At 33.7% G+C, this 27,973-nt stretch overlaps 1 protein-coding gene and 2 long non-coding RNA genes across 19 annotated transcripts in view; 2 read left to right on the top strand and 1 right to left on the bottom strand.

Annotated features, from left to right (window-relative positions):
- Window positions 1-27,973, top strand: part of spri (Src homology 2 domain-containing protein sprint) — a 613,225-nt gene that overhangs the window by 564,434 nt on the left and 20,818 nt on the right. For all 15 annotated transcript variants that reach the window (XM_073972426.1, XM_073972433.1, XM_073972427.1 and 12 more), the window contains 3 exons: window positions 21,881-23,306; window positions 23,373-24,455; window positions 24,525-24,713. In XM_073972426.1, coding sequence (XP_073828527.1) covers window positions 21,881-23,306; window positions 23,373-24,455; window positions 24,525-24,713 — 2,698 coding nt within the window. The remainder of the gene's footprint in view (window positions 1-21,880; window positions 23,307-23,372; window positions 24,456-24,524; window positions 24,714-27,973) is intronic.
- LOC141396785 (uncharacterized) overlaps window positions 563-27,973 on the bottom strand; it is a 52,631-nt gene continuing 25,220 nt past the window's right edge. Inside the window, exons 1-3 of one of the 3 annotated variants that reach the window (XR_012411239.1) lie at window positions 19,670-19,774; window positions 4,852-4,950; window positions 4,384-4,796 (exon numbers count right to left, since the gene is read on the bottom strand). This is a non-coding gene — a long non-coding RNA (uncharacterized lncRNA). Of the gene's footprint in view, window positions 4,797-4,851; window positions 4,951-19,669; window positions 19,775-27,973 lie in introns of those variants that run through there. The other 2 variants (XR_012411241.1, XR_012411240.1) reach the window with 2 other exon arrangements.
- LOC141396784 (uncharacterized) lies at window positions 25,529-27,901 on the top strand. Its single transcript, XR_012411238.1, has 2 exons — window positions 25,529-26,158; window positions 26,219-27,901. It is a non-coding gene; the product is annotated as an uncharacterized lncRNA (long non-coding RNA).

The following is a 27,973-nucleotide window of genomic DNA, read 5'->3' on the forward strand; positions in this document are numbered from 1 at the left end:
TGGCCTAGCCAACGCAATCGCTGCATCTCGATACGTTTAACAATATTGATGTCGTTGTACAGCAGGTACAGCTCGTGGTTCATGCGACGTCGATATTCACCGTCAACGCAGATTGGTCCGTAGATCTTTCGAAGAATTTTTCTCTCAAACACACCAAGCACTGCCATGTCTGCTTGCGCAAGTACCCAGGCTTCGGAGCCATACATCAGCACGGGTAGTGTCAGTGTATCAGATTGGGATATAGTGCCTATATATATTTTCGGCGGATTTCATGTATTTGATGCACCAAACACGGTTTATATACCCGATTTTAATGAAAGTTGCTATGAGTGACGAAAATTGGCCTACAAATAAATTTGTCAAAATATATTTTACCTTATTCGGGGTAGCGAAGCGCACCAGGGTCAGCTAATAAAATATAAACATTGACCTCAAGCTCAATAATCTTGATTTTATTAACATTCGGAAGGTCGAACAAAACATAGAAAATCGACAGAAATATCCTTTTGTCCAATAGACATTTACGACATTGCGGTGGAACAGAAATTATATCATAAAAAATGGTTGATATAGTTTTTTATTGCAAATTTCAAACATAATAAAGAATTTGTAATTGTTATGAATTTCAAAATAGTTCATTATAAAAACGTGTTAGAGAAAATATACAAACAATTAAAACCACAAAGATTAAGCAACAGTTTTACATTTTATTGTTGAATTGCTCTTATAAAAAATTTCAAAAACAAAATGTCGCAAAAATGTTTTTTTTTTCTGGATGTTGCTAAGCCAAAGTATTCGACCTACAAACAAACGTTCAATAAATACAAATAAACGTATTGTTCTGAAATCAATAACTCCGTCAGCCTAAAATTACGATTAAACGCTTAAACAACACCTTAAAACTTAACAAGAACTATGCATAAAATTGCTCAAAAAGCCTATTGTTCATTATTTTTATATTTTCAAATATGTTGAAAAATAAGTATACCAATGTAGTTAAATAATTCTCTGTAATGCTTCCAACTACTTTACATATTTCTTGAACAATTTAAAACAGTTTAAAATTTTACTCAAAAATTAAAAAATGTGTAACATAAGCTAATACCCTATGGGAACTAAAATCCTGGCTACGTCGGTGGTATTCGTGTTATTTGCAAAAATACAATGAAAATGTGACGAAAAAAATAAAAATTATGTTATTCTAATTTTATTTTTTTATGGTTTTATAGGAAATGTTGAAGAAAAACTGATTGAGTTCTTCGTCATTTTCGTCCAAATTTCACGCAATAATGAAGATATTCCGTTGCAACAACTTTTTCACTTATAGTTTTCCTATTGGCGAATATTTTTAGAACATTATATTAAATCACAAAGAATTCCAATTGTGGCATAACCTTAAAATAATGTTATATTGAATATTACAACATTTGAAACGCATAGAAACCGCGTAATAGTGGAAATCACAAGATGCGCATCCGATTTTCCAAAACAGCGAATCAATCCCTCTTATTTGATATACACTTTGTGAAATTCCATTTGACGACCACGATGTAGCATCAGTTGCATGTTAGGGTGCAAAAAACAGTAAAATGCCCATAATTTCCACGAAGTACATTTGCATTTTATGCGCATCCGATTTCAATGAACACCATTAAAAAATACATCATCCTATGTCATTTCAATGCGATCCATCAAGAACCGTGGATGTAGCATCGCACTCAGTTTTTAGAAAAAATCTATTATATCTCCGGATTCGCGAACGTTTTTCAATATCTGTTTTCGCACATTTTAAATATGCGTTTCGCTCTATTTATCTAAGTAGGAATAACACATCTAAAACGCGTCTAAATATGCGATATTTTCAAAAATATTTTTTGCATATTTTCGAAATTTGAGGGGTATCATATCCGCCGATCTAGTGGATGGATTTAGACGCGCAAAGGCTTGTTACATTCAGAACGTAAAAAAACTAAATTCACGCGGTTTTCCACTGAAATCGAAAGGCATTTGTATGTTTTGAATCCAAAAAACTGTTTTTTTAAAAAAAATTACACACAAAAATTTCGACTTTAAGCTGAGATTGTTGTGTACCTTTGAAGGCTACACGCCCGAGTTATACATCAAAAAATGCGTAATCGCGAGTACTACAATCTCATAATCAGTTTTTAAACGAGTACAGTTGCGCGTTCCGTTAAGAGCAAAAATTCAAAAAACCCAATTTTTCAGTCTTCAAAATGTCAGCATCCGTTTGAGATTGATGCGGTGGTTATATTAAAAAATCATACATTAGAAACTTCATCTCTGAAGTGTATTCTTTAACTTCTTCTTTGAACATTATACTCTACATTGTATTGTAAAGCCACTAATTGAAAATTGACTTAAAAAAACTCGTTTCCTTCAACGATTTTTTCCTCTTTTTTTACATTAATATGACCACTGCTTCCACTCAAATTATAATTTTAAGAAATCCATCGGTGAATCGTGCTAAAACAGTTTATTTTACCTAAATGCGTTCAAAAGTTATGGTATATTACAACAATTCGCGAGTTACAATACCCCATACCTCAGTTTCAACATAAGTAAATTTTCTACAAAAAGGCCGATATATATGCAATTTCTTTATTAGATTTGAGCCAATTAAAATTTGAAATATTCAGGGCAATCATGAATTTAATAACTTTGTGTTTCCATATTTATGTCCAAAAAATGAATATTTTTGTCGATTTGGCGAGAAAAGTATTTCATTTTTAAAAATAATTTTTCGTGCGGAAAATTCCGATGGAAATATTCATGATTTCCCTGATTGTATCTGAAAAAAATCCTGAATTATATTCTCAGCACCTGGCAAAAAATCCACATAGAATAATATTAAATTCCTGAATATTTGTATGAAACTTTGAAAAAAAAAATCTCCGTTCCAGAACCTGCAAAAATCTACTATTTTGAAATTTTTTGTTTTATATATGTATATGTCAAAAAATAAAAATAATAGATTATTCTTGTATGGAACAGAGCAATTGTATTTATAAAATCTTTGATGAATAATGGGACCCTATGAAAAAATAATAATATCCCATTTGACTTATTTTCTGCTTAAAACTTTATGGAAAAATATAAAAAACTATACAAGTTTTTAAGATTTTTCAATCCGCCTAAAAGCATGGCACACACAAGAGTGTTTATGTTACAACAATCGAGCATTCATTTCCCATTTCCATTTACACAGGATTTGTGCATGTAAAACAGGAATGAATATACATTAAAATAGTCCACATTGAAGTGTAGAAGAAGTAGACATACTTGGGCTTAAAAGCATTCAGCCAACAATGGCTGCGGAAAAGAATACATTTCGGCTGATGAATACCAACCACCACAACACATCATACAAAGTCTAATGACCCGTACAAAGTGTTCTACTTTTTCTTACAAAGAAGCAGTAGTATGTACTGCTTTTTTCGGGTTTGTACTACCTTTGCAAGAAAATGCATACCGCAAAAAAAGAACTTTAGTTCGTCTTCCTGTAGTGGAAAGACATCAATTTGAAAAAAATGCAGCACTTCTTATGTGTGGGCAAAGTTTTCAAAAGAAAAAATAAAAGGATGCTTTCTGTCGATTTTTTGCCCAACAAAAAATTGAATGTATGGAAAATAACTTAAACTAAAGGGTGGCAGCAGTTTGCCACCACAGTTATTCCTGTTTAGAAAATAGCCTTCGGCAGTGTGACACACAAAAATCCATTTTCAAATGAATTTATTTATCAAGCATCAAACAAATGCCGTTGTACTCATGGTGGTCCAAAGGCAATCAACCAAGAAACTTTAACCGCTTCTGAGCACCGCCCTCAAAACTGAACTAGGACCATCATGACAGCCAAATGCCATATTCACTTTGTGGCAACATAATTGTTATGACAGTAACTGCCAGTTTGAGCGCTTTAAGGTTTGAATAGTTGATACGACGACTCTGGTCTCTACTATGTGGGTTGCTATGCCATTCATTGCATTTTATCTGTAGCAAATGGGGGCTACGTCATAATTTTAAATCAACTCTGGAGGCGATTTTTGCAACATCGTTTTGAATGGCTCGCATGAATGAATCAAGCGATGTTTGCAGACTGCCGAGTGAGCGAATGGATATTTGATGTTAATAATTTCGGAAGTGGGATTTTTGTTTGCAATTTTAAAACAACACCAACACGTTGAGTCTGGTTTTGCATACTCGAACGGAAATTGACGTTTTGCAAAAAAAAAAAAACTTCATTTCCAAATGTTTGTGCTAATGACTATTATTCATGGCTATGTCTATGAATGTGTGTTTTGTGGAAATAAATTAGATCAAAATAAACAAATTGTGTTTTATGGTTTATTTTTGTGGTTAGTTTTGACCAGACATTATTTGAACTAGCCAGAAGGGAATGCATGATATGATACTTCAAATTTGAAATGTGGTTTTTAATCTGAATTTAAAAAAGATATAAAATTGTTTAATTTGTTTCTAGTTCAGCGATTATTGCCATAACGTTGACCGACCATAAGGCTCGACATTTTTTTTGTACAAAAATGCCCAAAAACTTAAGTCGATTACGCGCGGTACGAGAATAGCTTTAAAAAAAATTGGAAAATTACATATTCGATAAGTTCAATAGGGTATAAACCTATGCTCCAGCAAGGTAGAGATGCAGATTGATGTTTGCCGGGTTACCGCTAATCTTCCATCCATCAGATTAAATCTGATCACTTCCATTGTATATTAGGCTTATGACTTTTTTACAACCTCGTATTTTGATGACTTTTTACCTAAGATTAGAAAAAATCTTAATTATAAAGTGATTCGAAAAAAGAACTCACGCACAAAGTCATTTGATAATCTTCCATCCATCAGATTAAATCTGATCCATTGTATATTAGGGTTATGACTTTTTTACAACCTCGTATTTTGATGACTTTATACCTAAAATTAGATAAAATCTTAATTAAAGTCATTTGAAAATTTTTCTATATGAGGTTTTTTGATCACAAATTTAATTATTTTATGGCTTGTTTCTCTAAGACGATTCGAATTCAAATTCGTTCGAATTACCACCAAACTCCTGTTGTTGTAGGAAATGTTTGTTTGATTGAAAACAAAAACCAATGACATATTTTCGATCGAATTTTTATTCGAATCGTCTTAGTGAAACAGCCCATTATTATATACGTCAAAAACATTAACCCGCAATACAGTGGATTTCATTTGACATATACCAATGAAATTGACGATTCAAAATCCATTCGATTTTGTCAATATAATTGTTCTATCCAATTTTCACATGTAATTCGAAGAATTTCTGTTGTAATTTGATTATTTCATTTGAAATTCGAATTATTTCATTTGTAATTTAACAAATACATTTGAGTTTCGAATAATTTCAGTTAGACTTAATTTTTCATTTGTAATTTTAATTTTTTCATTTAAAATTCGAAATATGACATTTAAAATTCGAATTATTACATTTGTAATTTGAATTATTCCATCTGAAATTCGAAACAAAAAATACAACATTTTCGGTTGAATAGGCTTTACATTTGGTTTTTCGAATTACAAATAAAATGCTTCGAATTACACATGGAATAATTCGAATATCAAATGTAATAATTCGATTTTCAAATGAAAAAAAAAATCAAAATCCAAATGGAAAAGTTCGAGTTACAAATGAAAAACTTCAAATTATAAATGAAAAATCCTAATTTCAATTCGAATTATAATTGAAATTCTTCGAATTACCATTTTTAATAAAGCATTATAATTATTATAAATATTCTATTTGTACTCTCATAAGATTATAAACACCGCCATCTAACCTCCTTATAATGTTTTGCAAAAACTAAATCTCTAAAATAGCCCTTGGATATGAAAGCTTTGATTTTGAAAAATTTCCATATTCACATCATCAAAGATTTAACAGAGCACTTGAAGTTCTGCATCAATAAATATGAAAAAAATTCCGGCACTGAGAGGAGCAGTTATGTAAATGTCCATACATTTACAAATATACAAACATATTTACAAGCATTTATAATGCATGAGTGAATAATTTGATATTTGCATTTACCGTACAAATGCTTCGAATCAGAAAGTTTTCCCCAGTAACAAGAACAAAAAACTAAAGTGAAATCTATCTCTAACGAACAATTTAAACTTTATTGAATACCCAAGTCTGTTGTGGAGAACCCACTGTGTTGGTACACACATACATATTTATAATTTCTAAATTCCATTAACGTTTCCGTTTTCCGTTTGCATATTGTCGTAGTGTGTAAACTGAACAAACTTCAACCAATGTTGAATTTTAAACACAAGAAGAAACACCAAGACCACAACTACAAACAACTAGGGTTTTAGCATTCAATACACGATTTTGGAAAATATGCAAAATTGATGTTATAGAATGAATACGACTGTTTGTGTGCGAATTCCTCATGAAATATCAATAAAAAGACCGCTTCACCACCCCCCGTCACGCTAGGCAACTACACAAACTGAACCTTTTGACTTTTTGACGAATTGATGTCCTTGATTCTAAAAGGAAATGGGATCATGAGAAACTCTTGCTAATAGAACAAGTGGCAAAGAGGACTTGGAACCTCAATTCATTGCAGAAAAAATCATTCAAGTAGTTTTTAAGGTCATTTAAGGAGGAGTATTAATAGAAAACAAGTCATCGATGGAAAATTATTATCCTTTTGAATTGATTGAATATGCAAAGAAACGATTTTTTAACAAGTACATAGGTACTTAGTTTGTTGAAAAATTACAAAAAATTGGCCCGAGTTGGGTTAAACATAGGAATGACTGGCATATAAGCTCATCGGATATATGATACTAAGTGAGGTTATAAATAAAATAAAACACGGGTTGAATTATGTGACATATTAATGAATGTTTAAATTAGCGATAACATGTGTGAGTATTACTGACAGCTGAAATGTCCTTACATTTGCATTTACTGCTCGAAAACAACTGATTTAAAATGCTAAACTATTCAATGGTTATGATATCTGAATTCAGTTCGATTAACTTTTACATCCATGAACTATTATGTGTTTAGGACAACATGAACTATTATGTATTTAGCATGCAAAAAAACTTGTTCTTATCAGATTTCCACATTTAGAAAGAATAACAAAAAGGCTGAATTCAGAGTGATATGCGGTAAGCCTAGAAAGGTGAAATTGTCCCCTTATTTAAAAATTGAAGGAAATATACAAAAATGGTGTACCTTCCTGGATGGCGGAATGCCTGGTGAAGACCTTCTTTGGCATGATCTGTTCTAGATGAGTTCACTGCATTTATATAAAGTAACGTCATAGAATGATTCAGAATCGGTGATTACTAGCATTTATAATATTTTTTCTTTATTCTTCTGAAGTTTTCCTTTAGTTTAATTTTATCAAAATCGTCACAGGGAATGCTAAGGAACTGCCCAAATTTTAAAATTCTGCATTATAATATTGTTATGGAATTAGGGTTTAACTTAGACGTTGTTTTATTCCCCGACACGATTTGTACCAAATAAAACGAGGGTTTGATTTAGATTACGATTCTACGATGCTTTGTTTACGTTAGTCACTTATTCACTCAAGACTTTATTTCTCTACCAGCACACAGCTAACTCTAGTGACTTGTGAGCACACAGTTTTTACTATTCAGGTTACTTCTATACTCTTTAGATTACACTGACGGTTTTAAATCGCAGTCTAATTAAAACTCAACTCCCGACCCGCTATGCACCCGCATTTATATGCGCCTGCTTATGTATAGACTGTTCTAGGGTCCTTAATCTGGGAGGTTATCCAATGTTCCGGCACATGTACGCACATACAAACAGACTGGTGAGTATAAACAACCAATGGGGCTGAGGTAATAAATAAGGAAGAGGAGAGGTCATAAAATAAATTAAAGAAAAATAGTATAACAACAAAAACAAGATTTCAGTATATCAGTTGTTGTTGCAAAACTGATAGAAATAAACTAAATACTTAATAAAAATTTACGTTATAATTAAAATTCAGAAATTAAAAGAAGTTCATGCAAATAAAATTAAATCTACATATTATATTCGTAACAATAATTTACGCTTTTTAAGGTAATTAAGCACCTTTTCAATGTCTAAATACCCTCCGCTTAGGAATATACAAAAAACATATTACTAATTTCAAAAGTATACAGCATTTTCGTAGGTGACAAAGGAAGTTTTTGAAAGTTTACGGTATTGTCTTTCCCTAATGTTGTATCCATGAACATAAGTCCGAGAAGTGGCCTTAATCTGGTGTAAAGAACAAAACTTTGGACACGGCATTTTGCATCTTAAGAACACAAACTATAAACTTACAGCAAACAATAGTGTATATTTTGATATTGAGTTACTGAGATACTGATACCGTTGCAGGGGGGTCTTTGCCAAAATGTAAACCCATGTTGACATATTTTTGTAAGAAGTTTTCCTCTACTTCAAAACTTCGAAATGCTGAACTAAATTTATTTTGTAATTTTATGTTTTATGTCACTCAACATCATATTTTTCCGCGTTGAAGTATTTCTAAGGGTTATATCAGGGGTTCTATCATCAGGTTAAGGCCAAGCAAATACTGCTTTAATGGAAAATATGTTCAGCAAAACGAAAATATTAAGGATTCGAAATGTCTCGAATGAACTAATACTCAACTGTATATAAAATACATTTTTGCGATAATAATAAACTATTTCCATCCTTTTTTTATCGCCAAGTCAGAACGTTTTGTAGAGCACCAAAAATATATTTCCTTTTAAAATATCAAAAAGTACTGCCGGATTCTTATCACAGAATCCAAACAGGGAAAAGATAACTAATTGGAATGTGTGGTGATATTCGAAACTATGTGTGTTTCTGTAAAGACAAAAATGGAAACAACCAAGGCCTACACAAGGTCGGCCAATTCTATTATGTTTGTTGTCAAATGTTGTTAACAGTACTCTGAATGTCCGACCTTCTGTAGACCTTGGAAACAACAATATAATGGAAAAAATATTTTTTTTTAAGATTGTTACAGACTATGGGCCATTATTACATGTGTTCTTTTACTATCTGATGGATTTGAAAACGCAAAATAAACCAATTTGGAGGCAATAAAAATATAATTTTTACATTGAATGTAAATTTCGAGAATCTCCTTCTTGAAATTCAATCACCAAATTTAACTTTAAGTTAATCGGAATGCTATAAATATATTCGGTAAATCCAAACTATAACAAAAGAATACTTGTAATAATGGGGGTATTGTTGTCATATTCACTGTAAAACATTTTTTTTTTTTTTGTTTTTGGTTTTCCATATATTTGAAAACAACATACTATGGATTTTATCTGAAATAAACCCTTAATTTGTCCATTTTAAATTTTAAACTATCAGCATTTTGACAGCTTTTACTCAAATTTTCTATATTTTGTGTTCAAAATCAAAGTAAAAAAACTCTAAAATTCTCGTCAATGCGGAATTTTAGTGCAGTAACAACAAACATGAAGCATGTCGTCTACCATTGTGAATGTGGAGAGAGATTTTACAAATTCCACAGCATGCTTTTAGGCTGAAATTCTGTATTCATTTATACGCCTCTCGAGTTTTTTCGCATGAATGCATTGTCGTTCGTACTTTTTTGTGCGTTTTGTTCCAAGCGATTACACCCATTAAACCACAACACTTTTTCTGACAGTTGCTTCAGAGCAGACAACACGTTTTGCAAGCAAACCAGATTTGATGCCAAGGGCAAAAAAACACAAACTAACAAACTACAACAGATCGAGAAATTCTGTGAAAAAACGTTGAAAATATTTAAACAAGAACTCTAAGTAATTTTTTTACAGAAGTTTTAAGAAGAATTTACATAATTTTACTGAATTATACACATGAACATACAAGAGGAAGAGCGGGTGTAAATTGCTTTGGAGTTTTAAATAGGAAGCAAATGCACAATGATTGTCTGCTGATAAGATTTAGGAAACTGTAAGTAAAATTTTTCCGTAAATAGGTATTATGCTTCAATATGTATGATATAATTATATCCCATTTATTATCACTGACATATCATGGTGCAATTGAAGATCCCATAATGTCTCTATACATCCTCTTCAAAACGAATTGAGGAAAATTTCAACTGTTTACTCAAAATTTGGTAACAATTGTCTTTAAAGCTTCTTAACAGAAAGGTTGTAAGCATCTACTATACAAAATTTCTTCCAGCTAAAATTTGCAACTAGAGACATATTCATTTTTTCATAACCTTCTCATGATTACCAAGTGTTCCGTGTCCATCTAGGCGTATGAGTTTGCCATTCCTCATACGCCGACGTTATTTCTTGCACTACACGATAAATGCTCCTTGGTGCGGAATTTAATAACTCGCTCTGACAGACAAAGTGCATTTAAATCTTGTTTTATGACTCTATGTTAACAACTGCAGCCTTTAAAATTTTCTTTGCTGTGCGATACGACCAATCTTATGGAAAATTCCAGAGTTTTTCATTTTCTTCTCTTTTTACCACCAAAACCAACCATAAAAATGGTTCCCAATCAAAAGTAAAACTGCAAAGACTTATAAAAGAAATTGGAAAATTTCAATAGCTTGCTTTATGTAATTTTGTTGGCTACTATGTTCGTTTCTTCTGCCATGAGAGTGGTCATGCATGTTGCATATAGCCAAAGAATTTAAAGTCTTTTGGAAGGAGAAAATTCAGCTTGAAAGACTTTTCTTAAAATTGATGTTGGGCGATATCAAATGCCATAATAATATTTACTCTGTCAATAAGAGAGTTAAAATTTATGGCAAATACTTGGAATAAGTTTCATTTGGTTATCGTTTGTCCTGTTGCTTGTTTATGGCGCTTATATGTTCCAATATATATCTACAAGGATTGTATGGACCATGCATGGCCAATATCACACACACATATATATGAAAAGTAGCCTTTGCTCCGTTGCACAAAAACCGGAGGTAAATTACACATTATCGAACAAAACTCATTAAAGTGTGTGAATTATATGATCGCTCTCAAACGATAAGCAGAATTTACAATAAACGTTCAATTAATTACCAAGGATGTAGGGATGCATACAACTGGCATCCGTTATACTGTACTTTTGTATATATATACAGTTACAATTCCAAAGTTGCCATGTGTGTGGGGTGTTCTTTTTGAAACGACTGCTGCATGGAAACAGATAAGACAAATAATGCCGCTGTAGTGTGGTGAAGGTATTGTTAACAGGAAACAGGAACAATACTGGCAAATGAATCATGTATGGGGCATTGCATTAAATGGCTTTTGAAAAACCATGCTACCGTTTTTACACTATATTAGTCCATGTATATCTGAAATTGTTCACATGTGTATTACATATTTAATATTTACACTTCGTATATAACCAAATAAATTTTACATGGATAGCATTGTTTGCTTGTTGATACACATTATTGTTCCCGTTTGTTCCATAGCCTCAACAGTCCAGCGATTAACTAAAATTTGAAACAAAACAGAACAGAAAATTATCCCATTAATTTCAGATTAATGCTCCTCCGAGGCATTTAACATAAATTCGCAATGTTATAACGGAGAATTGGTGGTATTCCAAGGTTAGATATTTTTTATTCAACGGACAAGCAATTACAATATAACATGCTCTGCTTTTCCAATATTAGGTACGTTTTTTAAAAAATTAAAAAAATGAAATGTTTAAATTGTATCACAGCACCTGCACCGAAACATCGACCTGTACCGAGAAAATTCTGGGGTGGGGTCGAGTTCTGTAGTTCCAACGACTACTAAATACCAAATTTCAGTCATATTAGTTGAATAATATGGCTAAAACTTTCAAATTATCCAAAATCAAAGGGTACCTTTCTATGGGGGTATGTAGACGTGAACCTATCCCGTCAAATTTCAGGTGTGAAGTTTTATACCCCATCGATCAGATTTCAGCCATTTCGGTGGGATATTAAGGCCACAATCTTCTTAATAGAGAAAATCAAGAGGTCCTGTACTATGGGGGCTATATGAAGACGTGGACCTATACCGGGAAATATCAGGTTTTATACGCCCAACGAAGACCAAGTGGCAAATATCAGCCATTTTGGTTGGATATTACGGCCACAACCTTCGAAATACCGAAATCAGGGGCTACATCAAAAGACGAAACCATATAGCCCAATTTCAATATCAAACATCCTAAGAGTAATAGAAACTTCTATACCAAATTATAAAGGTCTATCTTAAATATTGCGAGGTCTATCTTGATTTCAACTGACCGGCGGACATGGTTATATGGCCTTAAAATTTTATGCTGATCAAAAATATAAATACTTTATAGGGGCTCCGATGAAAAATGCGATGTGTTACAAACGGAATGACAAATTTAATTATACCCTCCATATTATGGTGGAGGGTATAAAAATGTGCTATATACAAATAATGGTTTTAGACCCCACGACTGGAAACGATTTAGCTAAAATGGTGCGCACGTCAACTCTCGTAGAGAATAGCCGATTTGACCCAAACTTTACACACCCTAATAGTTTGTCGGTCCCTTCCTTCCTACCTCACAGAAAAGTTCAAAATTATTCGCTAAAATGGTGCGCACGATTTCGTCCCAACTTTGCACATCGTACAATTTCTTCCAGGCAGAGATCCGGTTCGAATGCAGACTACATTGGTCCACTCCTACAGCTACCTCCCACACAAAATTTAAATTTTTACGGAAAAGTGTAGTTTAAGGACATATATCTGATCGTTATGAATGTTTTGCGGCAGTTTGTACCCGCGTCTCCTTTACGATGATATATTTTCAGGGGCAACTCCGTACTTTCTGAAATAATGACACAAAAGCTCTAAAAGAACCTGCCGGTACCAAACAAAATGACTGATGACAACCTACGATATGTGTATCTATATCGGAGAACGCTTTCAGAAACCTCCCTCACAAAGCTTTAATGTTTTTGTTTAAGCTGTTTGAGGATAATTCTGAATGTTTTTCGTTGACAAGCCCATGGTTCCTGGCATAATGCTCCAAAAGCCTTACAAGATCCTACGGACCAACTAAAATTACTGCTGGACAAGAGAAGGAGTGACGGACATGTGTCCAATCTTTGCACATCGTATTATTACTGTCAAGATATATCTTGACATAATTACCCAATAACTCGAACAAAAAATCCTACAATGGCTGATTAACACGATAACTCTCAAACGTAGATCCACTACTAAAATGGGCTATGTCGATCCATTCCTTCAGCAGGTACTTCTCCGCAAAAGCTCAAAATGTTTTCGCTTTAATTCATATCAAATTTATTAGGAAGCTCCATAAAGTTCCGATAAATACCCCAACAGTTTCGATATTTTTGTCGGCAAGTTCATACGTCCAAGAAGGCCACAAACTTCTGAATACATAATTTTTGGAAAAAGGAATTCGCTTGTGCTACCGGTTGTCCAATCTGTCCATAAATTAAAGTTTCAATTCTCACATATTAAGGGTATATCTCAGTCAGCGAAGTCAGCTGATCCTTTTTTCACTTGTTTGAATTACAGATTGTAAAAGTCGTTGCACCTTTAACCTCTTTCATCAAACGCACACGTACATAAAGGGTTCATAGTGTGTGATTTCTACGTTATCATTCGAAATCTATCAGAAATAAGCTTCTCTCTCAAGTTACTCAAAAGCATGTGTGTGATATCCGAGGTTGACATTTACGCTTAATGTCTATACATACACAACATTTACACAGTTAACATAATCGTTTTTTTTTTTTCTTATTTCCTACAAACACTTTGAAATCTTACAACAACAAAACCTGTGGGCACCAAAAATCACTTCTGATATATCTTCTTTGATATTCATAGCTCTTCTGCATTGTCTTTTTAAATCCAATAATAATTCCTATACTTGATCATATTACAAATAATGTTCAATTTTTTGCGACACAACAACTTCAGAAAGGTCATGATGATTAGATTATGGTAACGAGTACATTATACACAAAGAAGAAAATAAACTCACACATACTCAATAGCAATATAATATAGCTACCACACATACTTTTATACATTCCCAATTTCCTCTTTTAAGTCCAAGCAGACATGATGACAACAGGGTCGTTTTGCCGGCAAATGGCTGGTACGTGTAAAATTGGCTTTATATATTCTAAGGACACCAAAAGCATACCATTTTTTGATATGCTTCTCACAAATTTCTATTTGGGCAACTTCATAAAATGCAATCTATTGGAATGTGATTTTATTAGAAAGAAATCTAGCAACCAAACCGTAGAAGAAAATAAGAAAAAAGAAATAAAACCACAAAAATCAAACAAGTCATCAGGACGAAAAAAATGAAATATATATTGGAAAAATAGTCTACAAGTTTTTCTTGCTTTGCCTTCTTTTATTGTAACCGTCCATTTTTGATTTAATTTCCGTTAACGGAATTTACTCTTTGTTAACTTCGTATTTTTTCGTCCAGACATAAGTATGTCCAATGGACATTTTTGGGGATAGTTTATAATTTTGAGTTTATTTTCAAGAAAAGAAGACCAACAGGAAATGCAATTTGGCATAAGCAATGAGAATCAAAGAAGCCACACCATAATCCAAAAATCAAAATAACAAAAACCTTAAATTTACAAATTTTAATTTACAATTTTAAATTTACAACAATACAAGGTAAAGTAAATACTACAACAAATACAACTAAACAAGAACCACATAGAAATTTGTTTTTGTTTGTAATCGAAAAAAAAAATAAAAAAAAAATAATAAAAAAAAAATAATAAAAATGTAAAAAGTCGTACGGAATTTGACAATAACAACAGCCAGCTTCAGTCAACTGGGTGTTGCTTTCACCTTGTAAAGTTCTACCATGAAATAGAGTATAATACTTTATATTTGTGGGATTAACCCCTGTTTTTGTAAAAAAATAATATTTGTTTGAAACGAATTGTCAAAATTATAGACCGGTCATTATTAAACTAATGATTTGCGAATGATTTGTTCTCTAATCCACTTAGAGCCTGAGCTAATAATTTCTAAATTAATTCAAATATAGACGAACGAACAAAATATCAAATTTATATTCAAACTAAGTTCTAAACAGCGGATTACAAACTTTCTCTGATATACCCTCACCTTCAAATGTGTAGGATAAATCTATAAAAATGTACAAAGCTCCGTCCTGTAATAATTAAAATCATTTAATTTACTGTGGACAAAGTTTACTTCTTTATTTATTACACTCACTCTGCCAATTCTTGTTGCATCCTTAAATCCTTATAAATTTCTGTAGTTTATGGCTTTTAATTTTAGATCTTCCATTCCTACTACTTACCAGCAGCCACAACGAATAATCACACCCTTTCCCAAATGAATGAATGGTGCACTCTGGCTGCTGCAGTTGCTGCACAAACTATCCGGTTAGTTCGATAATAAACCACAAGGATGGTTTTCTCGAAATTCCATTGTTTCGAAATATGTATCCATTCAGTGACGTGGTTTCAGTTTGAACACATTATCTCGGAAAGGGCAATTATGCACTTTTTCAATATAAGATATTTCTGACTACGCCTCTGAAAGCAGCCAAAGTATTTAGAGGATGGCAAACCTAACCAAATACTTCGTACAAATTGCAATAATGTTGCAATTTATGGTTGTTTGCAAATTTATTGAAACCGTTTGAAGATGTTTATTTGCAACACTTATGCAATGGCTGGGAAACGAAAGCTGACAATGAGAGAAATACAAATATGCACACACAGAAGCTACGGTGCAGATATACGAACAAGTAGGAATTTGATAGTATTGGCAATCCACTTTAAATTTCAAACATTTGCCCTGAATTCAATGTAAATCCTACACCTTTTTCAGATGTAATTCGAATTATTTTAATTGTAATTCGAGAATTATATTTGTAATTCGTAACATTTCAGTTGTAATTCGAGAATTCCATTTGTAATTCGAATTATTCCATTTGTAATTCGAATTATTCCATTTGTAATTCGAAATATTCCATTTGTAATTCGAATTATTCCATTTGAAATTTGAATTATTCCATATGTAATTCGAATTATTCCATTTGTAATTCGAATTATTCCATTTGTAATTCGAATTATTCCATTTGAAATTCGAATTATTCCATTTGTAATTCGAATGATTTCCTTTGTAATTTCAAATAAAGTAATTCGAATTACAAATGGAATAATTCGAATTACAAATGAAATAATTCGAAATACAAATGGAATAATTCGAATTACAAATGGAATAATTCGAATTTCAAATAGAATAATTCGAATTACATATGGAATGATTCGAATTTCAAATAGAATAATTCGAATTACAAATAGAATAATTCGAAATACAAATAGAATAATTCGAATTACAAATGGAATAATTCGAATAACAAATGGAATGTTACGAATTACAAATAGAATTCTCGAATTACAAATGAAATGTTACGAATTACAACTAAATTGTTTCGAATTACATCTGAAAAAGGTGTAGAATGTAAATTTTGAATAAAGTGTAGGGTTGGTCGCATCTTCTTCCTATTGGCTAGGTATGTGTGTGTTTACAATAATATAGGGACCTGCCTATGTGGTATTCCGGCGCTTAGGGAGTTTTGGGTTTTTGCAGGCTCAACTAATTGGAAATGCATATCCCACAGCAGCGGGTTCTTTCGTACCGGATTGACCCGAAACGATAGTGTTTCGACCAGCGAGTAGGTTTCTATGCTGGTACAACAGCAACCTAAAATACATCTTGATCAGCATAAAATGAAAACACCTTTTCTGACTTTATTTTTTATATAATCATAGTCTTTATATATTAAACGTAATCGTACTTAATACTCGATATAGTTTACTTAGGGCCATTATTATATGTGTTCTTTTACTATTGGATGGATTTTAAAATGCAAAATAAAGCAATTTTGTGGAATTAAAAATATAATTTTAACGTTAAAAATTAATGCTAAAAAGGTCCTCCATGAAATTTAATGATCACTTTTAACTTTAAGTTAACCGGAACGCTATAAATCTGTTCGGTAAATCTAAAATATAGCAAAAGAAGACTTATAACAATGGGGGTTATTCTGTTCTTAATCATAGCAATAACGATCCTTAAAACTACAGCTGATCTCCTTAACGTACTAAGTCCCGGTTCAAAATTGCGTATTTCAGTGAAAAAATTTCATAAAATTGGGCATTCTTAGATCGAGTTCCCCACTACAGCAATTTCATGACATTACTCTACTATGGAATTCGGTGTATGAACGCCCAATTTCATATTTTTTTTCAGTGAAATCACTCTGGTGTTGACCGGGTCATAAATATTGTGGTGGTTCACATTGAAAAATTTATCATTAAATAAAACAACAAGAGTACAATATATCTCTGGAGAATTGTCTTCCTCTTGCCAAACAAATTATAAAGTTCTAGTCATGAACACACCAGAGATCATCACCAAGGCACTTGAGCACACACAAGTGTTTTTGGGTCTTATGCTCTTTAATGCAAGTGTTTTCTTGCACTAGAGTATTTTATCCACCACCACAAAAAACACTTACAACGCTTCACAAATGTTGCTTGTGCGAACAGAGTAAAATAAATGTCCATTGTAATGTTGGCAACATTTCCTGAGTATTTCAGTCATGTAAAAACTTCTCTATAAGTGGTGTCTTAGGACACGCACTCATTGATAATCGAGAAGTCTTCCTTGTCCCGCCTGCGATGTTAGTGGAACAATTATATTCTTGTATTTTGCACTGTATACCAAACTCGCAAGTGCTATCTACTAATCGTTCATTTTTCTGATAATTTTTCAAGTGGATCAATGAGTCTTGTATATTCCTTACATTAGGTCATTCTTCTAACGTTTAAAAATCATAGCCATTACTAAAAAATTAAAATGCAATGTATTAATTTTTTATAATTAAAATTCTATTTTTAATTTAATTTTCTTTTCATGTATTTTTATTTATTTTAAATATGTATTATAAAAAATAACAATCAATATAATAACAAAAAATATAAAAATAACAATCAAATTATGTAAAACATAGCACTAGCATCTAAGGCTATCGGCTAAAATTTAATTATACCCTCAGCATTTATGCTAACGAGGGTATATACACTTTCATACGGGCAAAATGTGCCACATCGAAATAATGGTTTTAGACCCAAATATGTTTGGACGAAATGTGTTTCAGACAATTTGGAGTCGATTGAGCAATGTCCGTCCTTCTGTCTGTCTGGCTGGCTGGCTGGAGCGCACGATAACTCTCGAACGGATGAACCGATTCGGTTCAAATTTTGGCTTTCGTAATATTTTGCCCAAACTTAGTTTAAGTTAGAGCAATATCGACCCACTCCTTCCGGTACCTCCCCCACAAAAGTTAGAAAATGTTTGGAAAATTTGTGCGCACGATAACTCTTGAAGGGAGTAACCGTTTTGGTCCATACTTTGCCCATCGTAAAATGTGTACCGAACTTAGATAATGTTTTAATATAGATTCAATCGGTCCACTAATTCGGGTACCTCCCACACAAAATTTCGAAAAAGTTCAGTTTAGGGCCATATCTCGAATCGCTCCGATTTTTGTTTTAGCAACTTGTATTCACTGCCCTCTATACGACGGTACAAGTTTCATTAGGGGCAAGTCCATACTTTCTGAGAAAATATCCTGAAAGTTGAAAAAAAAAACCCTATGACACCGTGTGAGGTGGTTGTAGCGCAAGATAGCTCTATAACGGATCTGCTGATTCGGTCCAAAATTTGGCCTTTGTAATATTTTGTCCAAACATAGTTTAAGTTTGAAGATAAGCTATATCGGTCCACTCCTTCAGGTACCTCCCCCACAAAAGTTCAAAAATGTTCGGAAAATTTGTTCATACGGTAACGCTTGAAGGGAGCGGCCGAATTGGTCCCTACTTTACACATCCTATTATATCTACTAGACATAGATCAGGTTCAAATATGGACTATATTTGTCCACTCCATCCGTTACCTCCCACACAAAATTTCGGATAAGTTCACTTTAAGACCTGTTATCGAATCGTTTTGATTTTTGTTGAAGCAACTTACATTCGGTGCCTCCATTACGATGGTAAAAGTGTTTTCAGGGCAAGTCCATACTTCTTGAGCAAACATCCCGAAGGGTGTAAAAACTCCCTATGGCACCATATGTAGTGGCTGGAGATCCACTTCCATAATGGACAATGTAGATCCATTCCTTTTAGTATCTCCTCGCAAAACTTTTGATCTCTAATCCTAATGAACATTTTTGTCGGTTCAAACTCCCAAAATTTAAAAAAAAAACCCTAAATACATACGTTTTTGGGAAAAAATTGTTTCACAATATTCAGGCTGAGGGTGTATCTCTGTCGGCAAAGCCGACTGATACTTTTTTACTTGTTTTATAAAAATATACATATAAGAAAAATTTAAAAAAATTGTTGTGAGTGTGTAAAAGTATCACTTTTTAGATAACTTATTTTTTGAGTGGCAAGTGATACTTATATCTATTTTTTAAGCGGCAAGCCACACTTATACTTGTTTTTTTTTTTGCAAGTGGGCCATGAGTGTCGAAATAAGAATAAGAAATCTCAAAAGTTTTTACTTCTTGCAGACTTTGTTCGTCTTGGAACTGTATTGTTACGTAATTAGGTTCTACTAAGCAACCAGCTTTAATTTACTTCTTTGACCGACTGTTCAATTTGACGTCTCAAACACAACTCACTCACTGTTGCTGAATCCCCTTGTATTTATCCCAATCGCCTCTGGTTTCCGATATTTCTAGACGGACACAAAAGCGCACTAAGCGTGCAACACACACATACATGGGCGACGAGCGATAAATACAAGTGAATCGAAAGCACAACAATGACGATACTACAATAGCAAAACAATTATAAACAGATGTACAGCAAAATAAACATGAAAGAAAGAACTTGAAGAAATGAGAAAATTCTATACAGCAATAGCTGTCCCTGCAAACATTTTTAAAATATTGTGGGATTCGCGGGGAAGATCAATTCAATCGCGGAAGAGCGCACCTAAATATCTTCTGCGTATCTCCATCATATGGAAGATCTTAAGAAGATTAAAATATAAAGGAAAAAGTAAAAAAAATAGAATTCTTCTTTGGCTTTTTTAGTTTCTTTTTGTTTCATTTGTTGTCTTTGAGTTTTATTCCCTTTTGTTTTCTTTTCTGCTTTGTTATAATTTTCAATTATTCCTTGTGTTGTTGGTGGTTAGTTATACACTGCTTCTTCATTCACTTTGTTGTCTTTCTAGTTAAACTTGGCAAAACCCGGACATGCGTTGTTTGTCAATTCTCATAATATTTATTTATATCAAAGTTCTGTAGAAAGAGTATATGAGAATTATACACAACCAAATCAAAAATGCCACTAACAATCACCAAATGCTCTTCCAGAAGAATATTCTGTTATTCTCTAGGACGATCATTTGACAAATTTAAGAAAAATGAAAACAATCATTTGTTGCTCCTCCAGAAGAATATTTTGTTATTCTCCAGAACGATTATTTGACAAATTTAAGAAAAAAATTTAAACAATCATCAAATGATCGCCGTTGGGAATCACAGAATATTAATCTGAGCGAAAAATATTCCACAATTTGGAGAAAGGTTTGCAGGTTTAAAGTAACTGCGTACTAAAAATCTACGTTATAATTCACATTTAAAAATTAAATTATATTAATTTAAACCTATCTGTTACATTCGTAACAGTATCTTTAAGCATGATCAAAGTGTGGACGAAATATTAACAGCTGCATAGTTTGCACCAAATCGGCTGATCATCCGTTCGAGAGCACTGGCTGGGGAATCACGTAAAACAAAACCTCACAAAGAAATTACATATTTAAAATTTGGGTTATTTTACACCCAGTCGCCAGTCCAACTCATTACCACTATAATAGCAAAACAGGACTTCATTATCACCCACACCTTTGAGCATAGCGACTATGTGTAAACTGATGGTAAAATTAAATGTAGCGTTAACAATTCGCCCATAAATTTATCACTCATTCCGTTTTTACATCATTAAATTATTAAATGTCCATCCAATGGTTCATCCTCGTCTCACATAACATTCGCTCCCACCTCATGCAAAATTGACACAACAATAGAGAATGTCTTTTGCTTTTGTTATTTCGCCTTTTTTCCGGTCGAGACTTTTCCCTAGATGCGTGTCTTCCTCTTCGTGAACATGAAAAATAACATACTTAACACTGCAAAGATGAACAGAACAAAGATTAGTTCGAATGGAAACTCCCCATGGAACTGTAGCAAAAGAGAAAACGTAAAAATTCGTAACAAAATTAAAGTTAAAGCAGCAGCGTCTGTTGTTAAAGCAACGATGGCTACTTGACTATGTTCAACTGCTGCACATTTACCCATCATAGACGTGGTCGGCACATCCTTCATCATAATGCCGTTTATGCAAACGAAAATAAGCATTAAAAAGTTTACAGACACTGAGTGAAGGCAAATTTGGCAATAGCTAGCGAGAGAGAAAAAAATCTTATTTGAATTATAAGTTATTTATAGAAGAAAATAAGGCAAGAACCTCTTTGGTATAGAAGGACCTTTTGAAATGTGCCCTTACCCTCTACTGGCAACTTGTTTTTTCTTTTCTTTTCAAAAGTTTAAATAAACCTTAGAATAAATATTGAACTATAATTGATGATGAAGGTGTCGACAACATAAAGATATTTTAAATATTTATATCTTCAAAAACTTTTTTGAGAGCAAATATTTCTTTTATTTTAATTTTATTCCTATTTTTTTCTATTCCCTTTCTAGAACTTTATCGTACGAGGTTCAAGTCAGCCCAACACAATGGCCGTTTCCGTACGCCTGCCACCAGACACTGGACCATATATCGAACACTATTTGATACAATCCAACGAAGGTATTCTCTGTCTGGAGAGTTCTCGTTTTAAATTCGATTCGATACCATCTTTGATTGCTCACTATGCTCAGTGTTGTGATGAGTTACCCGTACAACTTGTGTTGCCACGAGCCCTCAGAGATGCTAAAAATCGTCAACAACTGTCGTCGCTAGCATTGTTGGGTCAGGAATTCTGGCGATATCCCATGTCTTGCCCCAAAGAGAAAGAGGCTAATTTTCTCGATGCCAAGTCTCCTAACTCTATTACAGAAACGAGTGGCATTGGCACCACCATATTCAGCAATTCGGGCGGGAGTTCCAGCGCCACAGGTGTCAATCAGAACAGTAAAGTTTTTAGTCCCATAAGTAATATAACTGGAATTTTCAGCCAAGCTGGAACGCCCTCTGATACCACATCCAGTATGAGTTCATTTACCACCAGCGGTGGTCAGCATATGCAGCTAATGAGTCCTGAATCGGTAGACTCGGTTATTCTCACCATGTCTCCCGTAGACATCAACAACCAACGCAATGGCATATTGGGTCTTGGCAATAATCCGACGGATAATTTCAAGACTTCATCTAACAATTTGTCGACTTTCAAATCGAATGCCCTGCAAAATTCTCAACAAAATAATTTTAAGAATTCAACGAAAAACATAATGGAGCAAGAAATACGAACACAGAGGCCGAAACCACCAAACACGTTGAATTTGGATTTGCGAAAGGCGGCACCAGCTCCACCAATGAGGTGGTCCAAACCTCTGTCACCCAACAGTCCACAACCCCCAACGGACATAAACGGGCTCAATGCTGCCAACAACTTCACCGTAACCACTACCGTTACATTTTCCGTAGACAATTCCAATGCTCCCCAATTCGTTGAGGTGACAACGCCAGCTGCCAACAACGCTTTGACATCGGTCATAAACTCCAATACAACGTTCCAAACCTTTTCCAAGCGTTTATCACCTGAAGGTGAGTGCAAGGACACATTGTCATCGCAGGGTTCGTCGGGAGGTAGCAGGTGGCAATCTCATAGCAGCAAAGATTCGAATAGTAGCCAACGAAATGTACTCTCACCCTGTACTCCAACAAATGCCACTGCCAGCAGTAAATCACGCAAATCAAAGTCTCGGAAAGAATCCAAACACTATCAAGAATCGGATATCTTGGAAAGTCCTGAAATTTACTGTCGCAGTACTTTGCACGATAAAATCAGTGACTACGAAGACTTGTGGTCCCATGATCCCAGTGATAGAACTGGACTTTTGACCAGCTTTAAACCACCACCAGATGGTCAACAGGGAAAGCGACCAGATTTATTAGCAGAAACACGTAAGTCTAAGTTGACTTTACTTAAATCGGCCAGCAATCATTTGGACGTTTTGTTTTTTCTTTCAGCTTCAATTACCTCTTCCTCGAATACAAATACTACAACACCTGCCGTTTCATCTTGCCCGCCTCTACCACACACAGCCGATGCACTTACCATGATGTCGTCCTCGGAAACGACATCCGACACTCAACAGCTATTGAAATTTTCTGAAGACTCTAAACCTCGTTCTAGAGCTGGTCTTATCTTGCCCGGTCTCATGACCCAATCCTTGTCTGAAGATCAAGTCTTCAAATGTGAAGCAACAGAGGGTGATACAACGCCTACTGCCCAAACTCCGGTGTCACGCAGTAAACAGGGCAGTCCATTTTATGCCGAACCAGCTGATGCACTGAAACAGGCTGGTCTCACTACTGCCAGTATTTTAAGACGTTCCCAACGTGGTCCTCTCTTGCCCGCTAATCATCGGCATTCAGAACCTCCAAAAGGTGGTTTTGTACGGACTCCAATGTGTCCGCTTCTGGTGCCAGCTGAAATTGAAAAAATTGCCGGTAGTTTGGATGAACTGAAGAAGAAACAGCAACAACAGCAAGCGCAGCAGCAGCAGCAAGCCCAGCCCCAACAACAACCCTCGAAACGGGCCAGAGGAAGATTTGAGCAATGGCAATTGGACAGTAGTTGGGAATTTATGGCCAAAGGTGATGATAATGATGGTGAATATGGAGATTATGATTCTGCGGAACAATGGAAGGATGTCAATGCTTCAGATAATCCAAATAAGGAAAACTCCTTAAATCGCGAAGCGAACAAGGAGAACAAACAGAAACCTCTGACAATACACCAGATTATTGCCAAGAGACTACCTGATCTTAATTTGCCCGAGTTGGTAAGATGTTCGACGCCACCACAGCAACAACAACACCAACAAAATGTCAACAATAAACATCTCAATGAATTGAATAGCAGTCAGAAATCCTTTGAATCGTCACAAAGTAACACTTGTCGTCTTTCCTCCTATGATAACGTGGAACGGAATTATGCCCTTAGCCAATGTTTCTTTAATGGCTTAGATTCAGCTCAATCAGATGACGGTACGGTATTTTCAGAACCATGGGATTCATCTCAGTGGGATTCTTTTATACCACAAGACGGTAAGTGGGCACTTCTGGTCGATTACAATGGAATTGAAAACTATTTTATTTTTCTTATATATTTTACAGATGCCACTATCAATTCCGATACCATACATTTATCAAAATGTCGACCTGTCCTCTCAGAAGATGATACAATTATCGAAGAGCTCAGTACCAAAGAACTGAATAATCAAGACACATTAAAACCGAAAAAGACAAATGGCAAACATGCCACAATTCTACGAAATCCTAGTATACGAGATCGGGAGATTTTATGTAAGTATAATAAAGTAAACCGTTTTATTCGTTAATGTAAAATCGCATTCTGCATGTGGGATTTTTGGTGTCTAGATGCTAGTTCTTTTTGTAAGGGATGTAAATTTCGCGGTTCGAATGAAAGTATCTTATTCTCACGAAAAATTCAATATTCAGTTATTATGTCCGAAATTTATAAAATTCAATAATATGTTTAAAATTCCCAAGAAGGACTTGTAAATCCTAAAATGATACGACTTTTATTTTGACAAAAGTGACTTCTTAGTATAATTTAAAAGTCTTGCTTATTGTTTCCAAAATTACTCATTTCAATTATTTCTACTTCGTAATTGATCACAATATAATTGCGTTTATAAACTATTGTTTTGCACCAATACTTTGTTCCGTGAACAATGGAGATTTCATTTGTTTATATTTTCAATGTTATTATAACAATTAATTGAAATTCTATTATCAATCACCTATCAATCAACAACACTTGCACTGATTTTCCTATGCATTGTGTAAATGCTTATCGCAATTACGTCATGCATTAAGCCAGACGTCCAGACGTTGTGGCACCAATAACGTGATAATCGGCAAATGCCTTCAGGGATTGTTTTGATATTGAATTTGATATTGAAGAATGGCAACCATAAAAGTGTATCCAATTAGATACAAATCATTGCATGCATTTAGGCGCATTGTGTGCGTAATGGGATATTCATAGAGATGCCGTTGTTTAAGCGTTACATTTTTGTTTATTTTTGTTTCGTTTTTACACAAAACAATATGCACGATTCATTGAAAAATAATAATGGGTTGAAATGCGCATTATGACCACGCTACGTGAACATTTATTAAAAATTTATATAAGGTAGGAAGTTCGTCGAAAAATTGGGGAAAAGCATGGCATTTCAAAAACAATAGTGGAGAATGCAATAAAGTGGATTCCAACCACACCTCCAATAAAAAAGTGTATTTTCATAGACTAATGAGAGTATAGACAGAGAAATCCTCTCACTGAATTTCTCTCATTGACTGTGAATTGAGTCAGTTGGCTAAGCACTCAATTTTTAATATTTATTTAGATAGTCTTTGGCCAGATCTACATCCTCATATAAAAAATAAATAAACAAATAAAAACGACTAAAATATCAACAATTCACATTCATTCGTGAAAAATTTAAAGTTAGTATGCCAGAAAAGTTCCATTGTTGTCTAAAATAAAATATAAAACAAAGAATACAGTTCGCATCACTTGGCCTAAAGAAAAATACTGCAACATTCTTTGGTCCGATAAAATCAAAGTTAACCTTTTTTGTTCCGATAGACGATTTTATAATGTTAGAAGACCAACAAATCAAGAATATCATCCAAAATTTACTCTGAATGCAGTTAAACATAGCGGCGGTAGAGTCTTGGTACGGTGTGGTGTCTTTATACCGTATTCAAAACATTATGAGGTATGTAGATTATATTGACAAATATAATGCTACGGTACACCGCTCAAATTGGTCTTTCAGCAGGTTACTGAACCGAAATATGTGGCAAATTGACTTGAACCCGATTAAAAATTTGTGGAATGAAGTTAAAAGATCGATCAGAGGAAGTGGCCATCGAATTTGGACGAGCTTTGGCAGGAACGTGATATCGGTACATGTATGCCAAATTTGGTTGGTTCAGTGCCCAGAGATTTGCTACAGTTTTAAAAAACAAAAGTTGTTACTTGTTGCCTGAGGTTACCATTTTTACCATTTCTTGCCATTTTTAACCTTAATCCCAAAAAGTGGTAAAACTGGAAACAATTTTTAAGAGAGAGACAGAACAAAAATGGGGTACTCTTCTACCACAGACTACCAAATAAATTTCTTCGGGTAAAAAAGTGGTAGAACTGATTATTTGGTAATGAAGAAAAAAAATTAACAAAAACAAAAGAAAAAACGAACACTGACAAAAGAAAATTAAAAACAGTGAATTAAATTTAATTTCCGTTCCTTTACTTTTCTGGTAATACTGGTCATGAGAGAGCAATTTTGACAGTTTTCTCTCCTAACACTTTTACCATTAAAAAAGTAAAGAACAAAGCTAATGAATCGTCAACAAAGTACTAATAAAGCAAATAAAGCTTTACATAGCGTCAACCATAAGTCGACTTAAGCTGAGACACATACAACGTTTGAGTAAAGTTTGCCTTTTATTCTTCTATCAGAAATGGCGAAAAACTTTATTGAAGCGTTGAATGTGTTTTCGGCTCATTCAGAAACAAATGAAACAAAAATTTATAGCACTATAAATCACTTTCTGAATTAATTTTTTCCTAGGCATTGTTTTTGTTATAAACACAATTGTTATCTGTGTGTGTATTTATTATCAGTAGTGGAATTCTGTATCTTTTTTAGTTAACGACCGATATCGGTAAAAACACAAGCACAAAATGTTAAAAAATATAGTAACACGTTTGGTAGGAATTTATTTATTCGCCATCTTACAGACAAATATCGTTATAGGTATAAAAATTTGCATTACGGGTAATTCTGTTCTTAAAGCTGAGTGTACACGATCAGTGCGTTATTGGGAACAAATTTTAACGTTTAGATTGATTTTAAGCAACTGATGTAACACCTCCTTATTCTACCAAATGGCGAACTTCCGTATCGTATATATGTATATCACTTGCCCACTTATGCGTTATTCTTCGAAAATGCATTTTTATTTCTGATAAAAATGATACATTTTTACTTTATTTAAAATGCGAAATTCTAGCGTTTTAAAATACATAGCTTCGCATTTGTTAATGGGTACTTTACACGATATGTTTTTTTCATATGAGTTGTCACTTCTCCCATACAAAATGTATATGCAAAGTGACAACTCATATGTAAAAAACATATCGTGTAAAGTACCCATAAGTATTACGGCCAGGGTTTTAAAGCCAGCAGTTAAAAACATTATTTTTGTGCATCTTTGCTTATTTCGTATTTTACACCTATGCTTTTTTCGCTATGCATAATCGACAACTTCGCTACATATTTAGCACTCGGCTGACCATTCGTCGCAGTAAATATCCAAACGAGGGATGTTTTTGTGATTAGTGTTGCCACCGCGCAAATGAAAAATGATGACATTTGGTGTCAAAATAGCGATATACTTATTTGTTAATGTACAACATATTAATAATAAAAGAAGATAGATACATATTTAATTAATTTAATTTGTGTTTTATTTTGTAATAAAAAGCCCATTGGCCAAGGAACTATTACAATATGTTATTATAAAAA

This window comes from Musca autumnalis, unplaced genomic scaffold (assembly GCF_047663935.1).
Source record: "Musca autumnalis isolate F117 unplaced genomic scaffold, ASM4766393v1 scaffold_3, whole genome shotgun sequence".
Classification (NCBI taxonomy): Eukaryota; Metazoa; Arthropoda; class Insecta; order Diptera; family Muscidae; genus Musca; species Musca autumnalis.